The 23,073-nt window shown below is 33.1% G+C and overlaps 4 protein-coding genes across 13 annotated transcripts in view; 1 reads left to right on the top strand and 3 right to left on the bottom strand.

The window, feature by feature from the left end:
- The window catches only part of LOC139086167 (uncharacterized), a 34,582-nt gene extending 32,060 nt beyond the window's left edge, over positions 1-2,522 (bottom strand). For all 5 annotated transcript variants that reach the window (XM_070634524.1, XM_070634523.1, XM_070634526.1 and 2 more), the window contains exon 1: positions 1,947-2,522. The gene's annotated coding sequence lies outside the window, so the exon portion shown is untranslated. The remainder of the gene's footprint in view (positions 1-1,946) is intronic.
- Positions 2,523-3,894: 1,372 nt separating this feature from the next.
- On the bottom strand, positions 3,895-9,590 carry LOC139086397 (polyhomeotic-proximal chromatin protein-like). 2 transcript variants are annotated; one of them, XM_070634841.1, is made up of 5 exons: positions 9,452-9,590; positions 6,757-8,126; positions 6,362-6,686; positions 5,869-6,049; positions 3,895-5,802 (listed from the first exon to the last, which is right to left on the bottom strand). In XM_070634841.1, exons 1-5 carry the CDS (start codon positions 9,481-9,483, stop codon positions 4,210-4,212), a joined length of 3,501 nt encoding a protein of 1,166 aa, XP_070490942.1. In that variant the 5' UTR covers positions 9,484-9,590; the 3' UTR covers positions 3,895-4,209. The 2 variants fall into 2 exon arrangements, with proteins under 2 accessions (XP_070490942.1, XP_070490943.1); XM_070634842.1 differs by having other exon boundaries at positions 3,896-5,802; positions 5,869-5,989.
- A 4,330-nt stretch (positions 9,591-13,920) lies between these two features.
- Positions 13,921-22,058, top strand: D2hgdh (D-2-hydroxyglutaric acid dehydrogenase). 4 transcript variants are annotated; one of them, XM_070634843.1, is made up of 4 exons: positions 13,921-14,046; positions 20,078-21,019; positions 21,075-21,397; positions 21,611-22,058. In XM_070634843.1, exons 1-4 carry the CDS (start codon positions 14,018-14,020, stop codon positions 21,865-21,867), a joined length of 1,551 nt encoding a protein of 516 aa, XP_070490944.1. In that variant the 5' UTR covers positions 13,921-14,017; the 3' UTR covers positions 21,868-22,058. The 4 variants fall into 4 exon arrangements, with proteins under 4 accessions (XP_070490944.1, XP_070490945.1, XP_070490946.1 ...); XM_070634844.1 differs by lacking the exon at positions 13,921-14,046 and adding an exon at positions 14,053-14,196; XM_070634845.1 differs by lacking the exon at positions 13,921-14,046 and adding an exon at positions 14,081-14,218.
- bcn92 (LYR motif-containing protein bcn92) lies at positions 21,857-22,874 on the bottom strand. 2 transcript variants are annotated; one of them, XM_070634849.1, is made up of 4 exons: positions 22,796-22,874; positions 22,586-22,717; positions 22,067-22,187; positions 21,857-22,000 (listed from the first exon to the last, which is right to left on the bottom strand). In XM_070634849.1, the coding sequence occupies exons 2-4, from the start codon at positions 22,675-22,677 to the stop codon at positions 21,950-21,952; spliced, it is 264 nt and encodes an 87-aa protein (XP_070490950.1). In that variant the 5' UTR covers positions 22,678-22,717; positions 22,796-22,874; the 3' UTR covers positions 21,857-21,949. The 2 variants fall into 2 exon arrangements, with proteins under 2 accessions (XP_070490950.1, XP_070490949.1); XM_070634848.1 differs by lacking the exon at positions 22,796-22,874 and having other exon boundaries at positions 22,586-22,783.
- Between the last annotated feature and the right edge of the window lie 199 nt (positions 22,875-23,073).

The raw sequence follows: 23,073 nt of genomic DNA on the forward strand, positions 1-23,073 counted from the left end.
GGCTATTGATCACGATTTATTTAGTTTTTTAAGGAACATCAACAAAGTAGTAAATTACCATGAAAATGTATAAGAAACCACAGCACGATTAAAGAAGGGTTTTTATGCTTATTGTTAATGTATAATCAACAAAAGAAATTGAGGGGTGAATAATCAAACCCCATCCATCCATCCCTCATACCGCACATTTCACATGCCACGTTATCATTCCACAAATCTATTAAAAAGTTTTCCTTTCTTTCGTCTATTTGCTTTATTGTCATACAAAGGTTTTTCATTTTCCTTTCTTTCTTTCTTGTGAAAAAGTTTCCTTTTCTATGCTTTTAGCATATTTTTTAAGCTTTATGTTATCTGATTACTTCCATCACTTTGCTATTTTGTTAATAAATTGGATGATTTTGTGCGAAATGTATTGGAAGATTTATGTGGTTGTGTTTAGGTATGACACTTTTGGAATCGATGGTAATGGTGGAATTGAATTTATAAGCTTCCAAATATCACAAGTCGGTTAATCGATCCGAAATTCGATACCATGACGACGTAACTCCAAGACAGCATGGTACGTTACTTAAACCTAATCCGGTACCAAGTCATGATAAGATAATTCAGAAAACTTGGAACCAGTAAACTATATCATTGACAAGCGGTCATAGACCGTCATAGACCAAACAATACTAACTTTACTGCAAACTAGTCTTATTCCCGGTATCTGAGTAGCTGAGCCAGTAGACTACACATCATAATAAAGAACATGTGATTTTCATTGACTGAATCTACAATACTGAGAATCATATGAGAACTATTGAAGCTAATTGCTATTAAGATTAAGCACTAGAAGTTTCTCAATCTTGTGGTTTCTCAACCTGACTGTCTTAAATTCATGGATTTAATGACTTAAAGCAAGCATAGCATAGAGCTTGAATAAATAAATATTTAGCAAAATCATGAGTAGCCTAGTTGTCGTGTCCACAGCTTCCCCTCCAATCTGTGGAAATTTCATCATCTCACGACTCATCAACAAAAATTCAAGAAGCTTCAAAAGAATTTGTCAGTGTTAAAAATTTCACAGCTCAGCCCAATCAGCAGGGAACCAAAACATTCACCTGCAATGTCTTAGAGCAACAATGACAATTTCAGTGAATGTAGCTGTCAATTTGATGCATCAGTTACTAACGAGTCTTGCGGAATTTATAGCCATAAAAACAATTAAACACTGATACTGTCAAAAAAAAAAATCTCTTCCGCCTAGGTGTAGTCTTTAATACAAAACATGACAAAAGCCACCACACACTGAGCATTTCATCATATCCAAAAATACATAAAAGTGGCTTCGACCACGTTTAAATGTAAAATTTTTCGTAACTAATCTTGAGTGAATTTCTTATAAAAGAAATAGAAATGAAAGAAAAAAGCACTTCCGTTCTGTTTTTGAACAACTTGATAGCACTTTGTACTTGTTCTTGCTTTACATTTTTTATTTAAACAAATTTGAATTGATCTTATCGTTATGGTGACACACGAGTTTGATAATAAAAATAAACAACTACTTCATATTTGCAACCCTCTCGGAATATCTAGACCAAAACATGTAACTGTGACTTTAAAGAAGTTGCAAGGGGACTTTTTTAGGAAGTCAAATAAGTTATTTTGTTGAAAAAATTGTCGTAATCGACAAACCAGATATGTTTGTTACCTAGACAAGTGAATCATTTGGAGTATAAAACAGACATGGCAGTGTTATCCAACCTGTGTGTCGCGGTACACTAGGAATTTGGTTATAATACAGACATAGCAGGCCTGTCCAACCTGTGTGCCGCGGTACACTAAGAATGCCATGAACCGCATTTCGTGTGCAATTTCAGTAATTACAGACCACCAAGTTGGACCGTGACACTAAAAAGGTTGAACAGCACTGAGTTATAGAGACATTATATGTCATTACTTGCCTTTCATTCATTAATAATTTATTCCACTTTGTATTGCTATTAATCCATTTGTACAAAATTTTTGAATAATCAATTTGATGAGTGTGAGTTAGTCACACTTTTGAGATTAAGGCACCTCTATTTTTTTGTTTATTGTTTGAATCATAAGAGCCACTTTGCATTGAATATGTAATAAAAAATTTTCATTTAATTTGAATGGAACTTCATGTCGTGAAATTTTTTTTAGGGACAAATCCACAACAACAAGAACCAAAAATTCTTTTATTCTATCCACAATTCTGTGTCACTCATTCACTATAGTCTAATATAATAATGATCATGAATTAACAAAAGACATTTTGCAGGGCACTAAAAATCACACATTAAAATATAATTTAGACCACAGACTCTCATTTCCGGAATGGTCGTACCATTGTTTAATTAGGAGGGAATTGAAATTTGAGAATAATGTTCTCGAGAGCTATTCAATTAATTGTGTTGTTTATTTCACTTTTTTTCAACTTTACCACACAGTACAAAATAAAAATAATAAAATTGTAGGCAACGCTCTCCGAACAGCGACCACATGTTAATTCAACGAGCGACACAAACCGAATAAACAAAAGAAGAATTGGAGAATTTTCATTCTTTTATTTTCATTTCATTGTTTGGAAAGGTGTGCGGCAATGCGAGAGAGAGAGCAATGAGCCTATTGAGCGCGACTAGGTATATTGAGTTAGGTGTCTTATAATGAAACTGAGAATCTCTTTACAGCTGTACACAAAAAAAAAGCATTTGTTTTAGAGAAATGAGCATAAAAAAACCAGCGTGGAAATTTGAGCAGCACTTCCTCGTGCAGCAATGCGATTCAATTAACTAAATTCTTTCATTACTTTTTTTACTTTTTTATTCAAAATTATTATATGTAGAACATTGGTTTCTTCTTGTTCCTTAATGCGAAAATATAAAATGTGAATGGAATTTATGACAATAACAGTTTCCTAGCAACAGAAAATATTATTAATAGGAATTCGATACGATGTGAATTATGTACGAGAACATATAAAAATATAAATTTACCAGCATGAAATATAAGAACCGCGACATTCTTGACAGTTGCATGCGAAAATTTAGTTTGAAGAAAGTTATCAATAATTACAGCAAGGAAAGGAAATCAGGATGAGCATGATTTAGTAAACTAGTTCAAGCATGCATTTTCTTCATTTTGGATGAGTTGGTCTGCAGATTTGGGTTGTACCTTATAATTTGTCCAAGGTCTGCAGTTTTGGACAAATCCTGAAAATTCAGAAAGCAATTTGTTTTTTAATAAAATATTCAAATACTAATTGAGTCTGTTCCTAATGGACTCTGAACTCCTATTTTCTGGAATTAAAAAATCGCTGTATCATTTGAGCAGATCCATCATGGCTAGTGTGTTGTCGAAAGTACTGCAATTGATATTGATAATATATTTGGACTAGGGTTCGTCCATAATTTCAGACCTATCGACTCTTATTTGAACCCAAAAAGAAGAAGTATACTTTTTCCGAAATAGGAACAATTAAGAATTACATCAGAGCTCAGGATGTAAAAGATGGAACGCAACAAGTTCCAAGAATAAGCGGGACAAATTTCTAAAATATGAAGAAGCTCTTATGTATGGCATAAGAACACGAGGGAGACGAGGATTTGTTGATAGAGAAAGTGTTGTACTTGATTTTTGTAATTGACAGTAAGTAGTCATCATGTAAATTTAGCGAAGATAGTAAATGATAGTCATCGATAGAGCTATTCAGGTGGCATCTATGAGGTGTCATGAATCACAATCTATGTGTACCTGTAAAATAAGAAAATCAAGTTCGAAGACAATTGTTTTAAATATTGAAGTTTTGTTTTTATTTAAAGTAAATTAAGAATTTTTCATTCCTAACTCGAAAAATTTAGATCATTAATCAATAATTAAATTACATTTTCCTTAAAAATTTTCATATTTACACTACAAATATCATCCCGATTTCGATTTCTCATTTAAAAATTATCATTAATATATGTATAATTTGATAGATCTATCTATAGCTCATTAGCTTCCTACTATGTAATCAATTATATTCATGAGAAATTAATTTCAACTAGTTTAGGTATTTACTTAATGCCAATTAAAGAGTTATATAGCTATTGATAAAAAAGCAATGATGATACTAAAGTCATATATACAAAGTAAGCTTTAATTAATAATTTTACTAATTCACAAGATTCAATTTTTAAATCATGACAATGATCCAGTTCACTGTGGTGACTGATCGCCTGATCCTTCATTCTCTTGCTGTTCCGTTTCCTGTGAAACGCGCATTGATTCAATCTTATTTACAATTTTTAATGCTGGTCCCAATTTCATTCCCATTGCACTGACAAGATGATTCTCTTTAAGTAACAAGAGTGCCTGACCGTCAATCTCTTGTAATGCAAAATCTTCAGCATAATCAGTACAGCCTGGAAGATTTTTAATAAAGTCACATACTTGTGAGACGCTCCATTTCATCATGACATGTTCCTCAATTGATTGACTTTCGACATTATTATCACTATTGTCTGTTTTTGACTTATCAGCATGTGATGGAGATGCTTCAACAACTTTATCATCACCATTGCTTGCTGATATGACTGGTGAGCTGTCTGTTGATGCAGATTTACTAGCACGAGCACAATTTAATGAACAGAATCGTTTACGTTTCAATTTACTTCTCATTTCCTGTTTGCCACAATGTTCACATGCAACCATATCAGTTGGTGCTTGAACTGGAGTTGATGATGATACGCCTGATGATTCTCCATTGGGAATTTTAGGACTTTCACTAACTTTTGAGTCTTCTGATACAGCTTGCTTCTTTTTCGGTGGCTCATCATTCTCCTTTTCTGAATATCTCTGCCTTGTTACTGGGAATGGCTCACTTGACTCTTGAATGACATATCCCTCAATTACATGTGTCAATACATTAGGTTTAACCATAGCTTTAGGTAATTCATTCTTCATTAATGGAGAATTTGTGGTTGCATTGTTTGTTGTCTTCTTTACATCTGCATCACCATTCTGTGTCGTTAAAGGTGTATTACTTCCAGTGCTTACAACTTGTGTTTTTGATGCATTTGGTGTCGTTGGAGTTTGTTGATTTTTATTTACGCTAGGTGATGATGATACGCTATTATTTGATACTGCATTTTGTGATTCCTCAGCCTTTCTTGACTCTGCCATACTCTCTGTTGCCTGCTTCTTTGCATCTCCTTTATTTTCATCCTCTGGAGCAGATCGTTTTAATGGCGACGATGATATTGTCGAATGACTATTGGATGTTGAAACTACAGGCTTTTGTGTTGACTCTCCTGTCGATGCATCAACCTTTTCTTTATGAGTACTGTTTGACATTGGAGATGCTGAGAGAGTAGTCATAGCAACGAGTGGATTTTGTGGAGGTTGAAGAGGAGTTTGAGGTGATGAGAGCGGACCGAGAATTGAATTTGATGTATCTGCTGTTACTGATCCAGCAATGGAAGTTACAATATGAGTATTGGCCATAGATGTAGCATGTGATATATTTTGCGATGTGACTGGTTGTGCCATTTGAAGAATTGGTGGCTGATTACCAGCTTTGGTCATAATTCCTTGCTGTTGTAATTGTGGCAGTGTTTGTTGAAGATTTGCAGCAGATGTTACAGTCACAGCTTGCATTTGTTGAGGTTGTAATACAACTTGCTGTATTCCACCTGCATTTTGAGCAGCTGCTACAAATTGAGCATTTTGCATACCAGCTTGTGACTGAAGGAGTTGTTGTTGTTGCTGTTGTAGTTGTAATTGAGCAATTTGCTGCTGAAGTACTTGTTGCTAAAATAATTAATGGAATTTATTGAGGATTATTGTGGATTTAAAAGTATTTTTTTAATGACTCACCTGTTGAAGAATTTGTTGTTGAGCTTGTTGCTTCATCTTATCATTCGTAAGAATCTGTGGACTTGAGTTTTGCTGAAGAACTGGTGTCAATTGTCCATTGATATTACTCATCACGACCATCCTATAATTCGAAAACATTTTATCGTAATAGTCATCCTCTTTGATAGTACAAAAAGTGTTTCTAGTATAGATGTGACGAAATTAATTCAGATTTTGCGTATTAAAATTTATTTTTTTTTTTTCAAATTGTACATGACGTAACTAAAGTTTCAAGTACTTTAAGTTCATAGAAGAAGCTTTAAAATGTAAAGAAAAAATCACGTTTCATAAAACATGAAGCAACATGAAGTAAAGTTAATAAGGAAATTTGATAAATTATGCTATGAAAGCATTAATGTGCTGCTTACATTTTTCAGAATCAAGCTATGCTTCAAAATACGCTTCAAACTCAATTAAATCAAATGAAACAATAAGGTTGATAAAGTTTACTCACTTATTTACGCCTGGTGCTACAACTTGATGCATCATTGTGGTAGGTTGTGTTTGTTGATTTAATGATACTTTTATATTCGGTGCAGCAGGTCTTACTGGTGTCTGTTTCGTCCTCACTTTTGGTGTCTTTGCCAAAATATTTGCATTTTGATTGATTTGTGTCTGTGTTGATACTGAACTTGCAGGACGTATTGGTGCACCTTGTGGAAGTATTGGCGGTGCTCGTTGTTGATTTTGTTGCTTCTGTTGCATATTTTCATTAGCTGGACGAACTTTTTGTTGTTGTTGATTCGTGGCTTGAGCAATATTTCCGACAAGAGAAATTTCTACAAAAATAATGAACAATAACCGATTAATTAATGCATTGCTCGTGCTTGTTACGAGTAATTAACTTACGATTGTGTGGAGATTGTACAGTTTGATGCGTTGATGTTGGAGTTGGACTCTGTTGGAATATCATTTGTGTTCCATCTTGATTAGGTCCTCTTATTAATATTGGATTTGTTGCTACAATTTGTGGTTGGATTCCATTTGCTGTAGCTGTCCAGAATGGTGTCATACCTTGCAAATGCCATGGAGTAAATTGCATAGTCTGTCCACCTAATATCTGAGCTGTTGGCATTGTTTGTGATACTTGAACACATTGTTGTTGCTGATTGGCTTGTTGCTGTGCCGAATTTCCTACATTCCCCGACTGCTGTTGGTTTGAATTTTGTGTCGTCACTTTTTGTAAAACTTTCTGTCCGCCAACAGTCTTTTGTGTATTGTCATTTTTCGTTGGTGTATTTTGTGTTTGCATTGTTGGCAGTATATTCTGCTGACCGCCTTGCTGATTTTGTGATTGTGAGCCAAGAACACCATTAACAGTCACTGGACTAAAGAGCAACGTTTGTGATTGACTTGAGGGAATTGTTGGAAGTGTCGCATAACTAAAACCTTGAGTTCCTGTTGCTGTCGTTAAAACTGGCTTTCCACCCGCCGTGCTAAGCATTTGTGGTGTTAGTTGATTTTGGAATGGCTTTCCAGCTATTAACTGAATTTGTTGTTGTCCTAATCCACTGTGTCCTATTAAATTTCCAGCAGCAGACATGAGTAATTGTGGACCATACATTTGCTGTAAATATGATGTATTTTGGATTGGTTGTTGAAGGACTTGGACACGTTGCTGTAAATATTCAGCTGGAACTTGTCCATTTTGGACAGCTTGCTGTAATGCATTCTGTATATTTTGATTATTTTGATGTGGACTTTGTGGGGATTCCTGTACAATTTGCATTTGCTGCATCTGTTGATCTTGTAATGACTTTAAATCAGCAGCTGTAATTCCTTGTTGCTGTTGTGTTGCATACTCCTGTTTTACTTGAATTGTTGGTCCTCCATTTCCAAATGCTTGTTGTATTTGGAACTGTTGGAACTGTGTCAATTGTTCTGGCAAGATTTGCATTGGCATTTGCTGCGCTTGTTGCACTTGCTGTGCAGGACTCTGTGATTTCTCCATAACTAATGAATTTTCGTACTTTTCGTCAAATGTTATTCCAGCCTTTTGTGCTAATGTTTCGAGACACTTTAATGGACGTTCCTTATTTGAATTTTTCGTATGTGCTACGGCAGTCGATTTATTTGGATCTAAATTTTCTACTTTTGGACTCGGCGATGATTGTTGTTGTTGTATAAGCTTCCCTGCTTCTTTTGGATTTATCGTTAAACTCTGTTCGATTGCTTTCTTCTTATTCTCTTCCTTTTGTATATTATTATAATGTTCAGTCCTACAAATAAAAGATTATAAGGAAGAATGTTAATTTTGATTCCCTTTCCATGATTCATAAATATGTAATGTGGTAATGCAAAATTTAGGAAGCCGGATAAAAGGGTTCAATGAAGCTTCCCCTTCCTTTTTGTGATGTCTAATGAAGAAGAATACCAAAAAAAATCACCATTTTTAATGCTCATAGCTGTTCATTCACCGTTAAAAAAAATGAGTGAAACTGAAAGGGATGCGAGATGTGGATTTGAAGTTTTTATTTTAAATTGAAGATATGGGAATTGAAAAGCGAAGGGATTGAAAGTTAAAGCCCTACATAACCCTATCTATATATGCATACATATTGCTTTTTTTTTGTTGGTAAAAATGGGGGTTGAAATTTACTTCCAACATGAAATTGTGCGTTGACTTTGTGTTAGTGCGAAACCCTTTCACATTTCTGTTCTGTACATTTTTTTTTTGGGAAATTATCCATCATTGTTAATGACTTGACTCACACACAGCGTGTATGAGCTGAAGCCCTCGAGAGATAAAATAACATAATCAGCATCAGCAGAAAGACAATGTGAGAAAAGCACAAGATATTCTGTTATGCTTTGTGTATAGTTTTCAATATCAAGTTGAAGTTGTTCTTCTTCTTATGTCTCTTCGTCTTCAGTTGTACTTTAAAATTTAAAAAATCAGACAGAAGCAGAATGGGAGAGAGAAAAACGAAAAGACGAGAAGAAAGTTTTAGACGACGACGACGGCAATGATGATGATGATGTCGAATGGCAAAAAAAACGCAGCAGCAAGCAACAACAACTGAAAATTGTTGAGAAAAAAAATAATTTTTTTTTTTTTTGCACAAAAGAAGATTGCAGCATGAAATGAGAAGAAAAAGAGCAAAAAGCATCGAAGTTTTTTACACATAAGCACATGAAAAATAACAAAATAAAAAAAAAAATTGCACATACGACAACAAATACAGTCAGCAACCTGTTTAAATGTGTGTAATTGTATGCACGCACACAAATAAAGAATCTGAGTTGTAGTTGTATTGAGGGATGGATGAAGTTTTTGAAGAATCAACTAAGTTTGTCAAGTACACAGTATTGCTGTAGCTTATTATTACATAACGCATGAAATTCTTTCAACACAAAACCGGTTTATGTTCCTTTCAAGTAATGTTCTGTACAAATACATTGTAAACCTATACATACAGTAGGTAGGTAAGTAAGTAAGTGAGAAGAGAATGTAAAAGCGATGTAGAACATTATATGGATTTTATGATAATACGTAAATAACAAAAAAATGATAAAAGAATGAGAAAAAAAATCATAAAAATACCTTTTCGTAAAGAAACCTCGTGGACGTTCCATGGTTTTTTATATCAAATTATAAGAAATGATAATTAAGAAGCAAACTTAAACTTAATAATGTAAAAAACTATAAAATGCATTTAATGTTTCTGCTGTTTTTACTTGTATTAGTGTAATGTAATTTTTATTCTGTGCTGCTCATTCAAAATGCAAGAAGCTTGCAAATTTTTCTTCTTCTTCTTTTTAATTCATTTTAACGTCCTCTATAACTTTATTGCATGCTTAATATATGTATAATTCACTAATATAATTTTTCTTGCACCTCTCTATTATTCCATCTTATGTCTATATTATGTATCATAAACTTATTCATCTCACACGCGACTCGAAAAAAAATTAAATATTTTTTTTAGTTCCACTCTCTTTTACTTCGTTTGACCGAATCTGCACAAAAACCTAGAGACGACTGAAAATGTTGATTTCATCGCGCTTTCAATGTCCCGCTGCTGTATACATTAAAATACTAAAAATACATTTACCAGTGAACATTCGTCTCTCTCTGTGCTACTTTATACATTCATCACATACAGAACAAGTCAGTCTTTTTTTTATTTTGCCTGAATATGTATGCAAGGAAAAAAAAGGAACAATGGTGGTGGGGAGAGAACGATCATAATGTACAATGCATACAATCATAGTGTGCATGTATGTCAGAAAGTATGAAAAAAAAAAGATGAACAAACATCGACAAACGAAGCAGGCTAAGAAAGAATTTCAACGCCATTATTATATTTTTTCGTTTCCAAAGTGCTTTTATGACTTATACATTTCCATCTCACTCTTACACTCATGCTCAGTAACACGTTATCGTGCCGTTTCGCTCGTGCACATGTCATTAGATACGAAAAAAAAATATTATCGTTGATTGCCATCTGGCGCAGGCCTGTTAGGCAGGCAAGGAAAAAAATGTATTTTTTTTTTCATACGAATAATAAGAAGAAGAGGAAAAAAAACCATCAATTCAACATTTCCATCAGGGTCTGCTTTTTTCAACAATAAAGAATGGGAAAGCAATGAGAAGAGGAGGAAGACAGAAAATAAAAATATATTAAAAATGCCATATATTTAACGTCGCCCTTCTTCTTTTTCAGTTTTCTGTATAAATCCCTCTTTTGACTATACAGATGAAATTTATAGCTACAAAGACTTCTTTCTCATTTATTTTTTTTTTATGATACTTCTCTTTTGGTACTGTTGCAATGTTCACAATACCCGACCCGTTTTGCTCTCTCGCTCTCGCCCACATTTTAATGTTTCTTTTTTTTTTCGGCATCGGTGCGCGTTTGCTGATCATCTATCACATTCTAGTGAATACAGACATGAGATGCGATTGAAAATTGAGTCGTAGGAAGAAGAAGGAACAAAAATCTCGTTCGGGTTTGTTGAAATTAAATTCTTCATATTTTTTTGACATCTCCTGCTTACTTTTTTTTTGTATTCATTCCCTTCATCATCGCATAGACATCGGGAGGTAAATCATTCTGAGTATGTCATGACAATCTCAATTCTCGAATAAAAGATGATCATTTTTTTATATTCATGCCTTTCCTGCTTCTTTTTTTGAAGAATTCAAATGAAATGAAGTATGAAATTCAGGAACAAGAAGAAAGAAATAAGACATTAAGGTTCTCTCCTCTTCTGCTCTTCTTCTTCTTCATCTTCTCCTCTTGTTAGATTTATCATTTTTTATTCCATTATTTTTTCTTCTGTATACATTCATGCTATACTGATCCTTTATAAATTATAGTTGAGGATTTATTTAATGACTTGCTTGCTATGTGCATGCATTGTTTTATGTCCGATGAAAGGAAAAATGAAGAATACTTCAAAGAACATAAAAAAATAACATGAAGAATGTCAGGGCATAACAGCTATCAAGTTCTTCTGTATATTTTTCTTTTCTTTCTTATCCTATACTTCTCGAAATGTATAGAAAGTTTGCATCTACGATACCAAGTGAAATTCTGTATAACGGTAAATTTTACTTCAAATTATTCTCAAGAGTATCTTTTTGACTCAATTGGAATATTGCCTTGAAGTAGGCATAAGATTAAACACTAGGGCAGTGGTGAGCAACCTGTGTGTTGCGGAACCCCAATCGAGGCTAACCATCAAGGTGTGTCGAGAAAAATAAAAGAATGTGAACCACTGCACTGGGAAGTCGATTACAATTGATGCTTGTTTGGTCCTGTGATAAATGAGGGGGGATGCTCACAAATTCTGATTCATTCCTTTAAGGTTTTAAGTATTTTCCTGCATAGGTAAGCATAGGAGATATGGGTAACATCTGGATAACCCATATCTAATTGTGGTTTATTATATATTGGGCCAGGCATACATGATCTAAATAGTTCGTGTTCTTATTCTCCCTCATCCAAAACCTTCAACTCGACACTTCGGGAAATCCCAGCTCAAAGTCGACTTTTCCACACAACATCCTAGTCGAGTTCGAGATCTGTTTTTAAGGATCTAAAGTAGAAAATCCAAAATTGAGGACATCCACTTTAGTAAATTCGTACAGGTCGTACGTTTTGTATTAAAGCATAACTATTGAAAATTAGGTTTCGACCAAGAACTGCAGGGCTGCATTTCCTGAGCTTCACATGTGCAGGACTGCAATTTTCGGATGTACCTTATAGTTCATCTAAGGCTACAAGCATGCAATCTCTGCTTGCACACCTTCAGTTTTAGACGAACCCTAATGAGAGTACAGAGTCAGGAACTAGGTATTGAATTTCGTAGGATATGAGTTCAATCCTCATCAAACTAATTCCTTCTTCTAACCACCTAGCCTTAAGTCTCTAAATTAAAAACAAAGTGATTACTATGAATCGAGATTATCAAGCTTAAGCTAACACATGATCAGAAAATCATGAAAAAATAAATAAATTTTGCAGTCTTGACTTAAAGCATTAAACAAAAATTGATTAAACCTGTCTCCAATTCAATTACCACCTCCCAAAAAATTGTCATAAACTTTTCTCTGTCTCATAATTCCAAGTAAAGTATAATCTCAACCAATCCATAAACTTTATCAAAATTCTGAGAATAATTACAAAGAGTGATAATAAGTACAATACATTTAAATTACGGGATATGTCTCTCTGTATCAGAAAGGGTTCGGAATAAAAAGTCTTCAATACATGCACACATTGATAAATATTCCCACCAACACAATCATACAGTCAGCAGTGAAACAAGAGATAAATTTCGAGTAGAATCTGCGCAAATCTGTTATTTGTCGGATCGACAGAGTTGGAACTCCGGGCAGGTGTACATGTAGGATATAGAATTTATGAAAGGATTAGCAAGGCTCATCAATGATTGATAAGATGATTTTGAAGTGACTTGAAGTTAGTCGCAGATTTTGTTCAGAGTTTCCAACTCTGTCCCAAGATAAATTCCTATTAGCTTGATATTTTTCAATTTATGGTCTCTTCATTACTTTGGTTGAAGTAAGGTCAATTTATACCTATTACTCAGTAGGGGAAAGGATTTTAAGCCTTGGATTAAATCAATAATGAACACTAGCCTCAGTTTGTATGAAACTCGTCCATAGATTACTTTTTGGCATAGCAGATACGAAACCCACACAGCAGAGCAGCTTTACTTTTTCCAAAACAAACCAATTGCTTAATTTTCCATCATATAATTTTTTAATTAATACATAACCACCTGTCTGTGTTTACCAGTTCCTATTGATAAGCATTAATGGATATACAAAAATTGCAATATCCACAAATTCATCCATGAATGCTCGAATAATCTCATATTTATCATTTTACCCAGTCCATTCACACGTTTTTGTCTTTTCCTTTTTCCTCTCATTCTTCCATTCCCAAATTTCAACATCTCCCTACAGTGCAATTTGTCTTTGGCAGCTCATGATAGGAATATAAGATAGATTACAATGAGACGAATCCATCCCCGATACATGAATTTTTTTTTTTTGGTATTTTTAAAATAACGTAAAGGAGAAAAAAAATAGAGAAAAAATTTCTAATCTACTCGGCGTACAGAAAATCGTTACCGACACACAGTACAGTGTGTAGCTTTTCTCTTCTCACTCATGTCCCCTACATTGCAAACGGCAATAGCATGCTTAACACACATTTGTATGGAATGAAAAAAAATAAAAAAAAACTCATCGCTCATCAAAGCATGGCATGAATACAGACGACTGAACTGTATAGAGGAAGAAGAAGAAGAAGATGTGGAAAAAAAATATCAAACCCGCCTTCATTCATTTTTTTTTGGATGCTCTATCGACAGAGATACAAGTATAGAGCAGAAAAAAATGTTTAATGTGTTTTGGTCTATAAATATAGCAGTTTATTGTAGTTGATTGGCACCAACACATGCACATCTTTAGTTTCACAATACATTCACAGATGTCGTTGTGTCCAATTCTGTTTTTTTTTTTGTCGATTCTTTTATTAATATTTGCTGTGCTATCTTATCATCATCTGAATGTCTTATTAAGTTTGTGTTTATTATTCGGTATTCTGTATATTATTATTATCTTATCACTTCTATGTCTTGCATGAAAATATTCACGATTAGGTAGAGTATATAAAATTAAGTCTGTGCATCTAGTTAATCTTATTGCTCGGTCAGCACTCAAAGTGACTTAAATTTCGTGTTGAAAATATAAAGAAGAAGCGGCAAGTTACATAGCAGCAATAATTTTTATTGCCATAGACCGTGTGTGAGGTAACGAAAAGAAACACAAAATGTAAATATTTCATTTTATGGCTGTGCTAGTGCCCTTTTTGTATTGTAAAAAAATCGTTGATTATTTTCAACTCAAAAATTTTGTTTTTTTAAAATCTGAAAAAAAATCGGAATGTGTGCCAGTGAAGTGCATATGAAGGCACAGAAAATGCAGAAATAGGAATTATTCTATTTACTTTAACTGGCTCGGAAAATAAACAAAAGAAGAAAAATTCACACTGTCTGTTCTCAGACTTTCACAACTGACACGCACTTTGGTGCCTTGAAATGATTTTGGCAGATATTTTTTTGCTGTTATTGATTTTTTTGAAGTAACTGGATCTTTAGGGTGATTTTGGCAGATTTTCAATTAAGTTTGAATTTTGAGGGATGTAGTCAGTGTAGTTTCAATTGTTTTTAGCACTATGTCTAGTACTACTGCAGATCCTTACAGAGAGTGAGCATACTCACTCTAATGAGCGTGCTTATGAGTATACTTAATTAATATAATACAGTATCCTCAATTTTTTGAACATGCTAAAGAGCATTCTCCATGTCTGTTCGTGAAAGTTGACAAGGAAAAGGCTTCATAGCTCAAAAAATTTGCAGGACTGCATTGCCCGCATATTAGATGCGCAGGACTGCAGTTGTCGTCTGTACATTAATGTTCGTCCAATACTGTAGCCCTGCATTTTAGGACAAACCCTACCTTGAAACAATGTCCTAAGGGAAATATACCAAAAAAGATCCTTAGGATGTCACACAAGAGCTCTAACTAAGCAATAATTCCCCAATTCAAGAGCAAATACGGTCAGCGTTCACAAATGTGATTAACATCCTCGATATACGTCGTGTACTTGAGTAATGTTTACAAACAATCTGCTGATTTGTTTACAACTTTCAGGCGAAAAGCTACACAAAAATTTCGTGTAAAATCCCCGCAAGGTTTTCCACATTTGTTTCGAGATTTTCTTCCACAATAATCACTGTTCGTCTCTATCCATCCATTCCGTCGCTTTCTAAATTTTTTTTACTCAGTTGGAGATGTAAATACACAAAAGAAATGTGAAATTTGGCAACGCTGCGTCTTCATGTCTATTATTTATTTTTTACTTCCAAAACAACATTGAAGAGTCTCACTGCCTCCTATACATCATTGTGTATGGATGGTAAATATTAGAACATTAAAGAATTCTTCAAGCTAATGAGCGATGAACACGAAAATTATTTTAAAATTGCTAGTTTTCGTACAAACAGCAACACAAAGCCTTAACTTGAACAATATTCAATTTTTTCAAGCATAAGCGATATTTTATGCTGATGTTATGCTTTAAAAACCTCATTATGGCTTTGCACTAACACAATCATAGTCCACATCACATTGTTTTATGTATATACTTTTTTTAGAGCATTTCATGTATGCTTTACCGCTAATTAAACTTCTTCATGCATCGATGGATGTACAATGGACAGTTTGACTTTTTAATGAATTTTACATGCTTTTTGTTTCATAATTATCAATAATGGAATTAACTTTTTTTTGAAGGTATAAAAAATAAATGCAAGGAAGTACTTTGACGAGACATTCACAGACACAACCATAGACATTATTTTTAGATACGTGAAAAAAAATTCCCTTCGATGTTGGCACATGCTTGTTCATACTTGTGTATGTATATGTATACCACTATGTGATTTAATTTTCATTTTCATACGATTTTTTGGCATTAATTTCAATCATTATTCCTCAACATCCCGGCACCAATGAAATAATCAATAACTGTATTCTATTCACTTACGTTATCTTATCGATATTCCATGAAAAAATCACTTAAATTGACCATTTTTTCATTTAATTTTTCATTACGCGACTGAACCTTCGAATACTGAAATTTCTATAGCCTCACTTTTTTTTGAGAACCTATACAGTCACAGAATGTATATTAATTCAATTGTGCAACTAACACAATCAAGAACGCGCGCACAATATTTTTTTGTTCACTGAGGCTTCTTATTCTTCTCGTCTTCAACTTCACATTAAACTCCAGTGTCAGAAGAGTCTACCGACGAACTGAAAACAGTTCCCCTTTTTGCTGCTTTCCTTCTTACACACAATTTATTTTTTTTTCTGTCTTCTTTTCTTTTACTTCATGACTCGATGAGCAAACACAGACTTGCGTAGTCTCTTTTATTTTCATTCACATCACGTTCTCGTATTGGCTTAAAATTTCCATCGAATCATATTGTGAAGGGGAACCAGCAACAAAGCAAACGAAAAAATGAAATAAGAAGAGGGAAAGAATGAGTTTTTTTTTTTTGTGTATACTGTACGAAGAGGTGGCAACCGAAAAAAACGAGCACTAGATTGATTTATAATATTTCTTTTTTTTCTATACACAACCTCTCGCTCTTTCTCTCTCTTGTGCTCGCATGTTTACTCATAAAGGTTATTATCGCTTCGCTTGTCTTGCGCAAAATTGATGGATTTTTTTTAATTCTGTGCTGTTTGTGTTTGTGCGATAATATTATTTTTTTCTGTTCATTTCTCTTCTTCTTGCTTCGCTTTTTTTCGTTATTCACAAAAGTGTGAATATGAATAGACGATGAGGAATTAAAGAGTAATTTAAATGACTCCGTTTGACGATGTGACTCGCCAATAAACATGTATCAATGGTTTATTATTATAATTTGTTTTCTCTTTATTTTATTTGCTGCTTGGCTTCATTTATGAGATTTTTAACTGTACGTCGTTCTCTTTCGCACGTTCGCTTGCCTTTCATTCTACTTTTGAATAATTTATTTTTCATTTTATTTGATTTGTCATTGAAATGAGGCTGCTCTTTGCTCTGAGATAGGCAATGACTCCCGAGCAGCACATCATAGTCGATAGAGTCCTGATCTCTAAGATACAATGTGCATTTTTATCAATGTGATTGAGTATGCTCAGATCAGTGTTGCACAACCTTTTATTTTTCGCGGCTTGTGTTGGTGATAAATCCTGACTGAAACTGCGCATGGTTCATGATTTAAACACAACATTTAAAAAAAATTCCACACTTCAGTGCCACGGTTCAAAGGTTGCCCATCTCTGTCTTAGATCATTCTATTAGTCTATTGAAGTGTGTTGACATTGTAGTACTGTGACTGCTGTTTTATCTCATTTTTTGATAATAAAAATGAGATTTTTTTGCATGATGCAATTTGATGACTATTTAATTTTCATCCCGAGTGGCACTAACAACTTCGATTGATTTTAAGTAGGTCGTCCCGTAAATATTCACCCCATTAAAAATTACTGTCGCTCGGGCAAAGTACACGACTAATAAATTAATGTATGATGACATGTGGAAGAAGATCGCAAACACTCAATCATTTGGAATTGTATCGAATGTCTAAAAAGGTTAAACTCTGATGAAATTTGCAAAAAGTGTCGAATTTCGTGCTTCCGAAGCTTCTTCTTATTGATAATTTCTAGAAATTTATCTCATTTATAAGACATAAGAGAATTGAGATAGATGTAGCAATTTTCTTTTTAATGGAATGACGCTTGCGCATGCTTTGTATTCTCATATCTTTTTAAATTGATTTAACTGATTTGTATTATCTTTGGAAAATTGATTGATATTGTTTTAAAATACAAAAGTAACACATTTTTCAATGATACAAATTTCACATATGAGGGCTGTAGCTTTAAAATAGTGAGCTTCTAAATCAGTGGTGGGCAATCTGTGTGTCGTGGCTTTCAAAAATCTCGGGTGTGATGCGAATATTTTTCAATGGCTTATATGTGCCGGATTTTATACATATAAAGGTTCTCATTTTTATCCAAATACCCAATTGATGGGTGGAATTATTTCCGTTTTTGAAAACTCCTGCCTCCCTATGTGTGCCATAGTCAAAACTGCTATAAATCTTGCAATGTATATAATACGCAGTTGAAAATTTTAATAACTTAACAGCTAAAGCTTTCCAAGTCGGGCAGGTTTTTATTTGATTAGTTGCATTATTTGCACTAGGGACGATGCAACACATCGTTAAGTTGTTCGTAGATCAACTCAATTAAATTCCTGTCCATCTGAACTTTTTTATTTCGTGTCTGAGTAGAGTGGAATCTTGGGGATCGAGCCATATATAAGCGAATCTGCAAATGGTTAGGCAACAGACCGAATATCAGTATAACACTTTTGTGACTACGTGGATTCGATTCCCACCACAGACTGATATCTCAATAATTTTATAATGCTACAGATATATGACAAGGATTTGCTCAATATTCACGGCACATTTACACTTATTAACTCCCAATAAAACAGCCTCCTTCTATTAAATTTATAGCAAATCCAATCACACTCAATTCCATAATTAATTAATATTTATAACGACAGTCATTCTAACACATATTAGATTATTTCTCTCAATCTCCTCAATCTGCTAACTTTCTCTCAAAAAAGTCATTAAATCTCATATTTTACGCTTTCATAATTTAAAAATTCTTCTTCCTCATTCTTGCGTGATCGCAACATGAAGAAGCATTCAAAATCTCCATTAAAGAAATTTCAACAAAAAATAGACAGCACCAAAAGCCAAATAAATATTTTTTTTTCTAAATCGTCATTTTGCTTCTAATTTATGTTCGTTTCAATTCTGCCTGCTTTCTATGCTTCTTATTCTTCAATACAAGACTGGAAAGCGTCCTTGAAAACGAACTCAAGCTGGGTCTTTTTGCTTCTTTTCTCTTTTGTATTCTTTCTATTTTATTTTTGTGCCTTATTTCTGTCTTATTCATATGTGGATATTGAACAATGTCTCTTCTTACCATTTTGAATTATTGGGGAAATAAATATCGAAAATAAGACAATAAAATTGCATAAAAGAGTTTATAGAGTTAAGGTAAAAATAATAATGGAGATGTACATGTTTTTAAAAATGGTTAGGGGTAATTTTAAACTTTTTTTTGTGTATTGCTACTTCTTCTTCTTCTTTTTCATAGTATTGTCATGCATTCAGTAAACGTTTATGTCAAAATGATTGGTGATTGAATTAAATGATTGTTGTTATTATTTTTGAATGTTATGGACGTGGGATGTGGAATGCGGTTGAAAAATGATAACGATTTTTGTTATTTGCTGCTGTTTGTATGAGATTTGTATAGAAGACGGATTTTGTAATCTTATAAAATTTCGAGAATGCAATTGTACAAAAAGCAATTTTGTAAATTAGTTTAATTAAAATGATTTCCTAGCGGATTTATAAATAAAGGAGATGTTTATTCTTCGGAGTTTTAAATCAAACTCAACTTTTGTATGAAAAGGGGTTTTCAACTATGTACAATAAATATTATTCAAATCTCAAATGAACGTTATAACAGAAATATTGATCAAGAATTTGTAAAGATTAAAAACCGAGCGATACAAAGCCAACGAAGGTTTTTGTATGGAATCAATACAAAGCATTACTGTCTTGACTTTGGCTTTTAATCGTTTTTATTTGTAAGCCTTTCGCGATATTTAATTTTTATAAAATTGTAAAAATCTATCAAAACTATTTAAAATCTGTGGACATTATGCAAATTATCATGATCTGTACTCACCTAAAAATATATCATTAATGTCCCAATCTCCATAAACTTCAAGTTAACCTCCTTAATAGCAATCACTAAAATTCACCACAATTTTGCATTTTAATAATGCGACAATATAAAAAACTACTCAAGAATTGATTGAAACAGATGAGAATAAGTACCTGAATTAAAAAGTTATTGTTTACGTGCCGCAATAGAATTGGAAACTTTTTGTACTCGAAATTCTTTCGGATTATCTGCTTATTTCAATTGTATTTTAACAAAAACTTTCAATTTCTTCTATTCACTTCTATTCTGAAGATTATTTAGGTTTCATACCAAAATGATGTTGACAAAGCAACTTAAAGTCATCCATCGAGTGTCCGCTCGTGCATTTTCTGCAAAAGAAATGCCACAATTTACAAAAGATCGATATCCAGTAAAACGGGGAAATTACAATGCCATAAATGATCATGACATTTCACATTTTGAATCAATTTTGGAAAAGCATCGCGTATTGACTGGAAGTGATACAGATATGTACAATATCGATTGGATTAAAAGTGTCCGTGGTGCCTCGAATGTTGTTTTGAAACCAAAAACCACAGAAGAAGTCTCAGAAATTGTAAAATATTGTCATGCACAGAAACTTGCTGTGGTGCCACAAGGTGGAAATACTGGGTTGGTGGGTGGATCAGTACCTGTTTTTGATGAAGTTGTGATTTCTATGGGCCTAATGAACAAAATTGAACACATTGATGAATATTCGGGAATTGTCAGGTGCCAATCAGGTGTTGTTTTAGAGAAATTGGAAGCGGCAGTTAATGAGAAAGGTTTGATAGTTCCTTTAGATTTGGGCAGTAAAGGAACTTGTCACATTGGTGGAAATGTATCAACAAATGCCGGTGGTTTGAGATTAATTCGTTATGGAAATCTTCATGGATCTGTTCTGGGTGTTGAAGCTGTTTTGGCAAATGGCAAAATTCTTAACTTAATGTCAAATTTTAAGAAGGATAACACAGGTTACCACTTAAAGCACTTGTTTATTGGATCTGAAGGATCTTTGGGAGTTGTCACTAAGCTTGCTTTACATTGCCCAACAGCACCAAATGCTGTGAATTTAGCTTTTGTTGGTCTTGAAAACTTCCAACAAGTGCTTAATGCCTTTTTATTAGCCAAAAAGGAACTTGGAGAAATTTTATCTTCAGTTGAAATGATTGATGAACCTTCATTAATGGCTAGCACGACAATGTGCAATTTACAGTAAGTCATTAAATATTATACTTAAGACATGTCATTAAATTTTAAATTTCCGCAGATCTCCAATTCAAAAATATCCATTTTACATGATTTTCGAGACATCAGGAAGTAATGACGAACATGACAAGGAAAAATTGAACAATTTCCTTAAGAATGCAATGGAACAGTCAATTATTGTTGATGGAGTTGCTACAAACGAACCATCAAAAATGCGTACCATTTGGGAAAGCAGAGAAAGAATTGCTGAAAGCTTGTTAAAAATGGGTTATTGCTTTAAATATGATATATCTCTTCCATTATCAAACTTTTACGATATCGTTGGTGCTGTAAGGGAAAGAGTCGGAAGTCATGCAAAATTGGTAACTGGTTATGGTCATGTTGGTATGTATTATATTAAAACCGCACAAATTCAAATTAATCAAACTGTTGAATAGTTTTGAGTTTCGAATTTGTATGGTTTTCGAACATTCGATTAAATCTAAAATTTCAATACCCGTTAAATTTTGAATTTTTGAAATTCGTTAACAACAAATTTAATTAAACTTAGTATTTCTCAATTCATTTAAAATTAAATGTTTGCATTTTCATCAACAGGTGACAGCAATATGCACTTGAATATTGTTTGCGAAAAATTCTCTCAAGAGATATACAAACTTGTTGAGCCATTTGTGTTTGAATATACAAGTAAGCTCAATGGAAGCATATCTGCTGAACATGGAATTGGATTTCACAAGCCTAAATATCTTCACTATTCAAAGAGCCCAGAAAGCATTCAATTAATGAAGGAAATCAAGAATTTAATGGACCCTGAAAATATCCTTAATCCATACAAAGTTTTACCTACATCTTAAAAAGCTTTATTAATATTTTTTTTGTGAATCTACTCTAACATAATTTTTTTGAACATTTAATTGATGTATATACTTTATTCAACTATTTCTCAATAATCAATTTATCTGCCTGATATAGGTGACCAATAATGACCTGTAAATTATACATTTATATCTCATTTAATAAAAGTTGTGGATTTAATTAACTAAAAGATCTTACTTGTCGTCTGATTAATTCTAAGTTCTCTTTAGCCTCAACTATGCTTTTATTGATCATGTCTCCGTCAGTCAGTGACTTGTTATCTTTAAAAGCATCTTTCGTCCTACGTAAAGCGTACATTCTGCAAGTTATCAATCAATTATAGTTAACCGTTTTAATAAAATAGGTAAGTAAGCATTGGAAATAGGAGATTTAGGAACCGGTTTGCAATTTAATGTCTTTTCGATTGGATCTGATTATTGTAATGATTGAAAATCGAAAATTTCTGAACTGATAATTGACAAACAGTCATGTCTCATAAGAATTTAGTTCCAACAACCCATAAACCACTAGAAATCTGAAGTGGATAATGCAGATATTGATTTATGATCGTGTTAGTTAAACAACATTCGGAACTTGACAAACCAATTCAGAACTGATTAGTTCATAACGTAGATGTTGAAATCATTAATTAAATTAGCAGTTCTTCTCAGAAATGTTGTGTGAATTTCACAATAACAAAGAAATCATTGAAATTACCTGAAATTGTATGCTGGAAATTTTGAACCTTCTCTAAGTAGATCTTTGTACAGTGACAAAACTAATCGACGACTTTGATGTGTAGCTGACATTTTACTTAACAAATTTAGATTATTTGTATTAATAATTGTACTGTAATTAATGAGTTATTTAAAATATTTCAATGATAGAAATGTATGTTGACTTAAAAACAATGAAATTTTCACACACCTGATTTTTAAATTTTAAAAAACCGTTAAAAATAGTAAAGTAAATTTTTAAGACGTAAAACTTGTTTTCTAAGTTTCCACATAAACTATGAATGAAGTCATGACTAATATTAAAGGAAAAATCGTTAAATTCGCTCAAGTTTATACAATACGCTTTATTCGAAATTAATATGTGAGATTATAAATGAGTTTAAGTGAATTTTTCATCATTGAAAATCCTTTATTATTCAATTTACTTTATTACTCTTTTTCTGCCACAAGAAAAATCTAAATCTTATA

Source organism: Chironomus tepperi, unplaced genomic scaffold (assembly GCF_022539635.2).
Source record: "Chironomus tepperi strain 1889 unplaced genomic scaffold, CSIRO-AGI_Ctep_v1 contig_85, whole genome shotgun sequence".
Classification (NCBI taxonomy): domain Eukaryota; kingdom Metazoa; phylum Arthropoda; class Insecta; order Diptera; family Chironomidae; genus Chironomus; species Chironomus tepperi.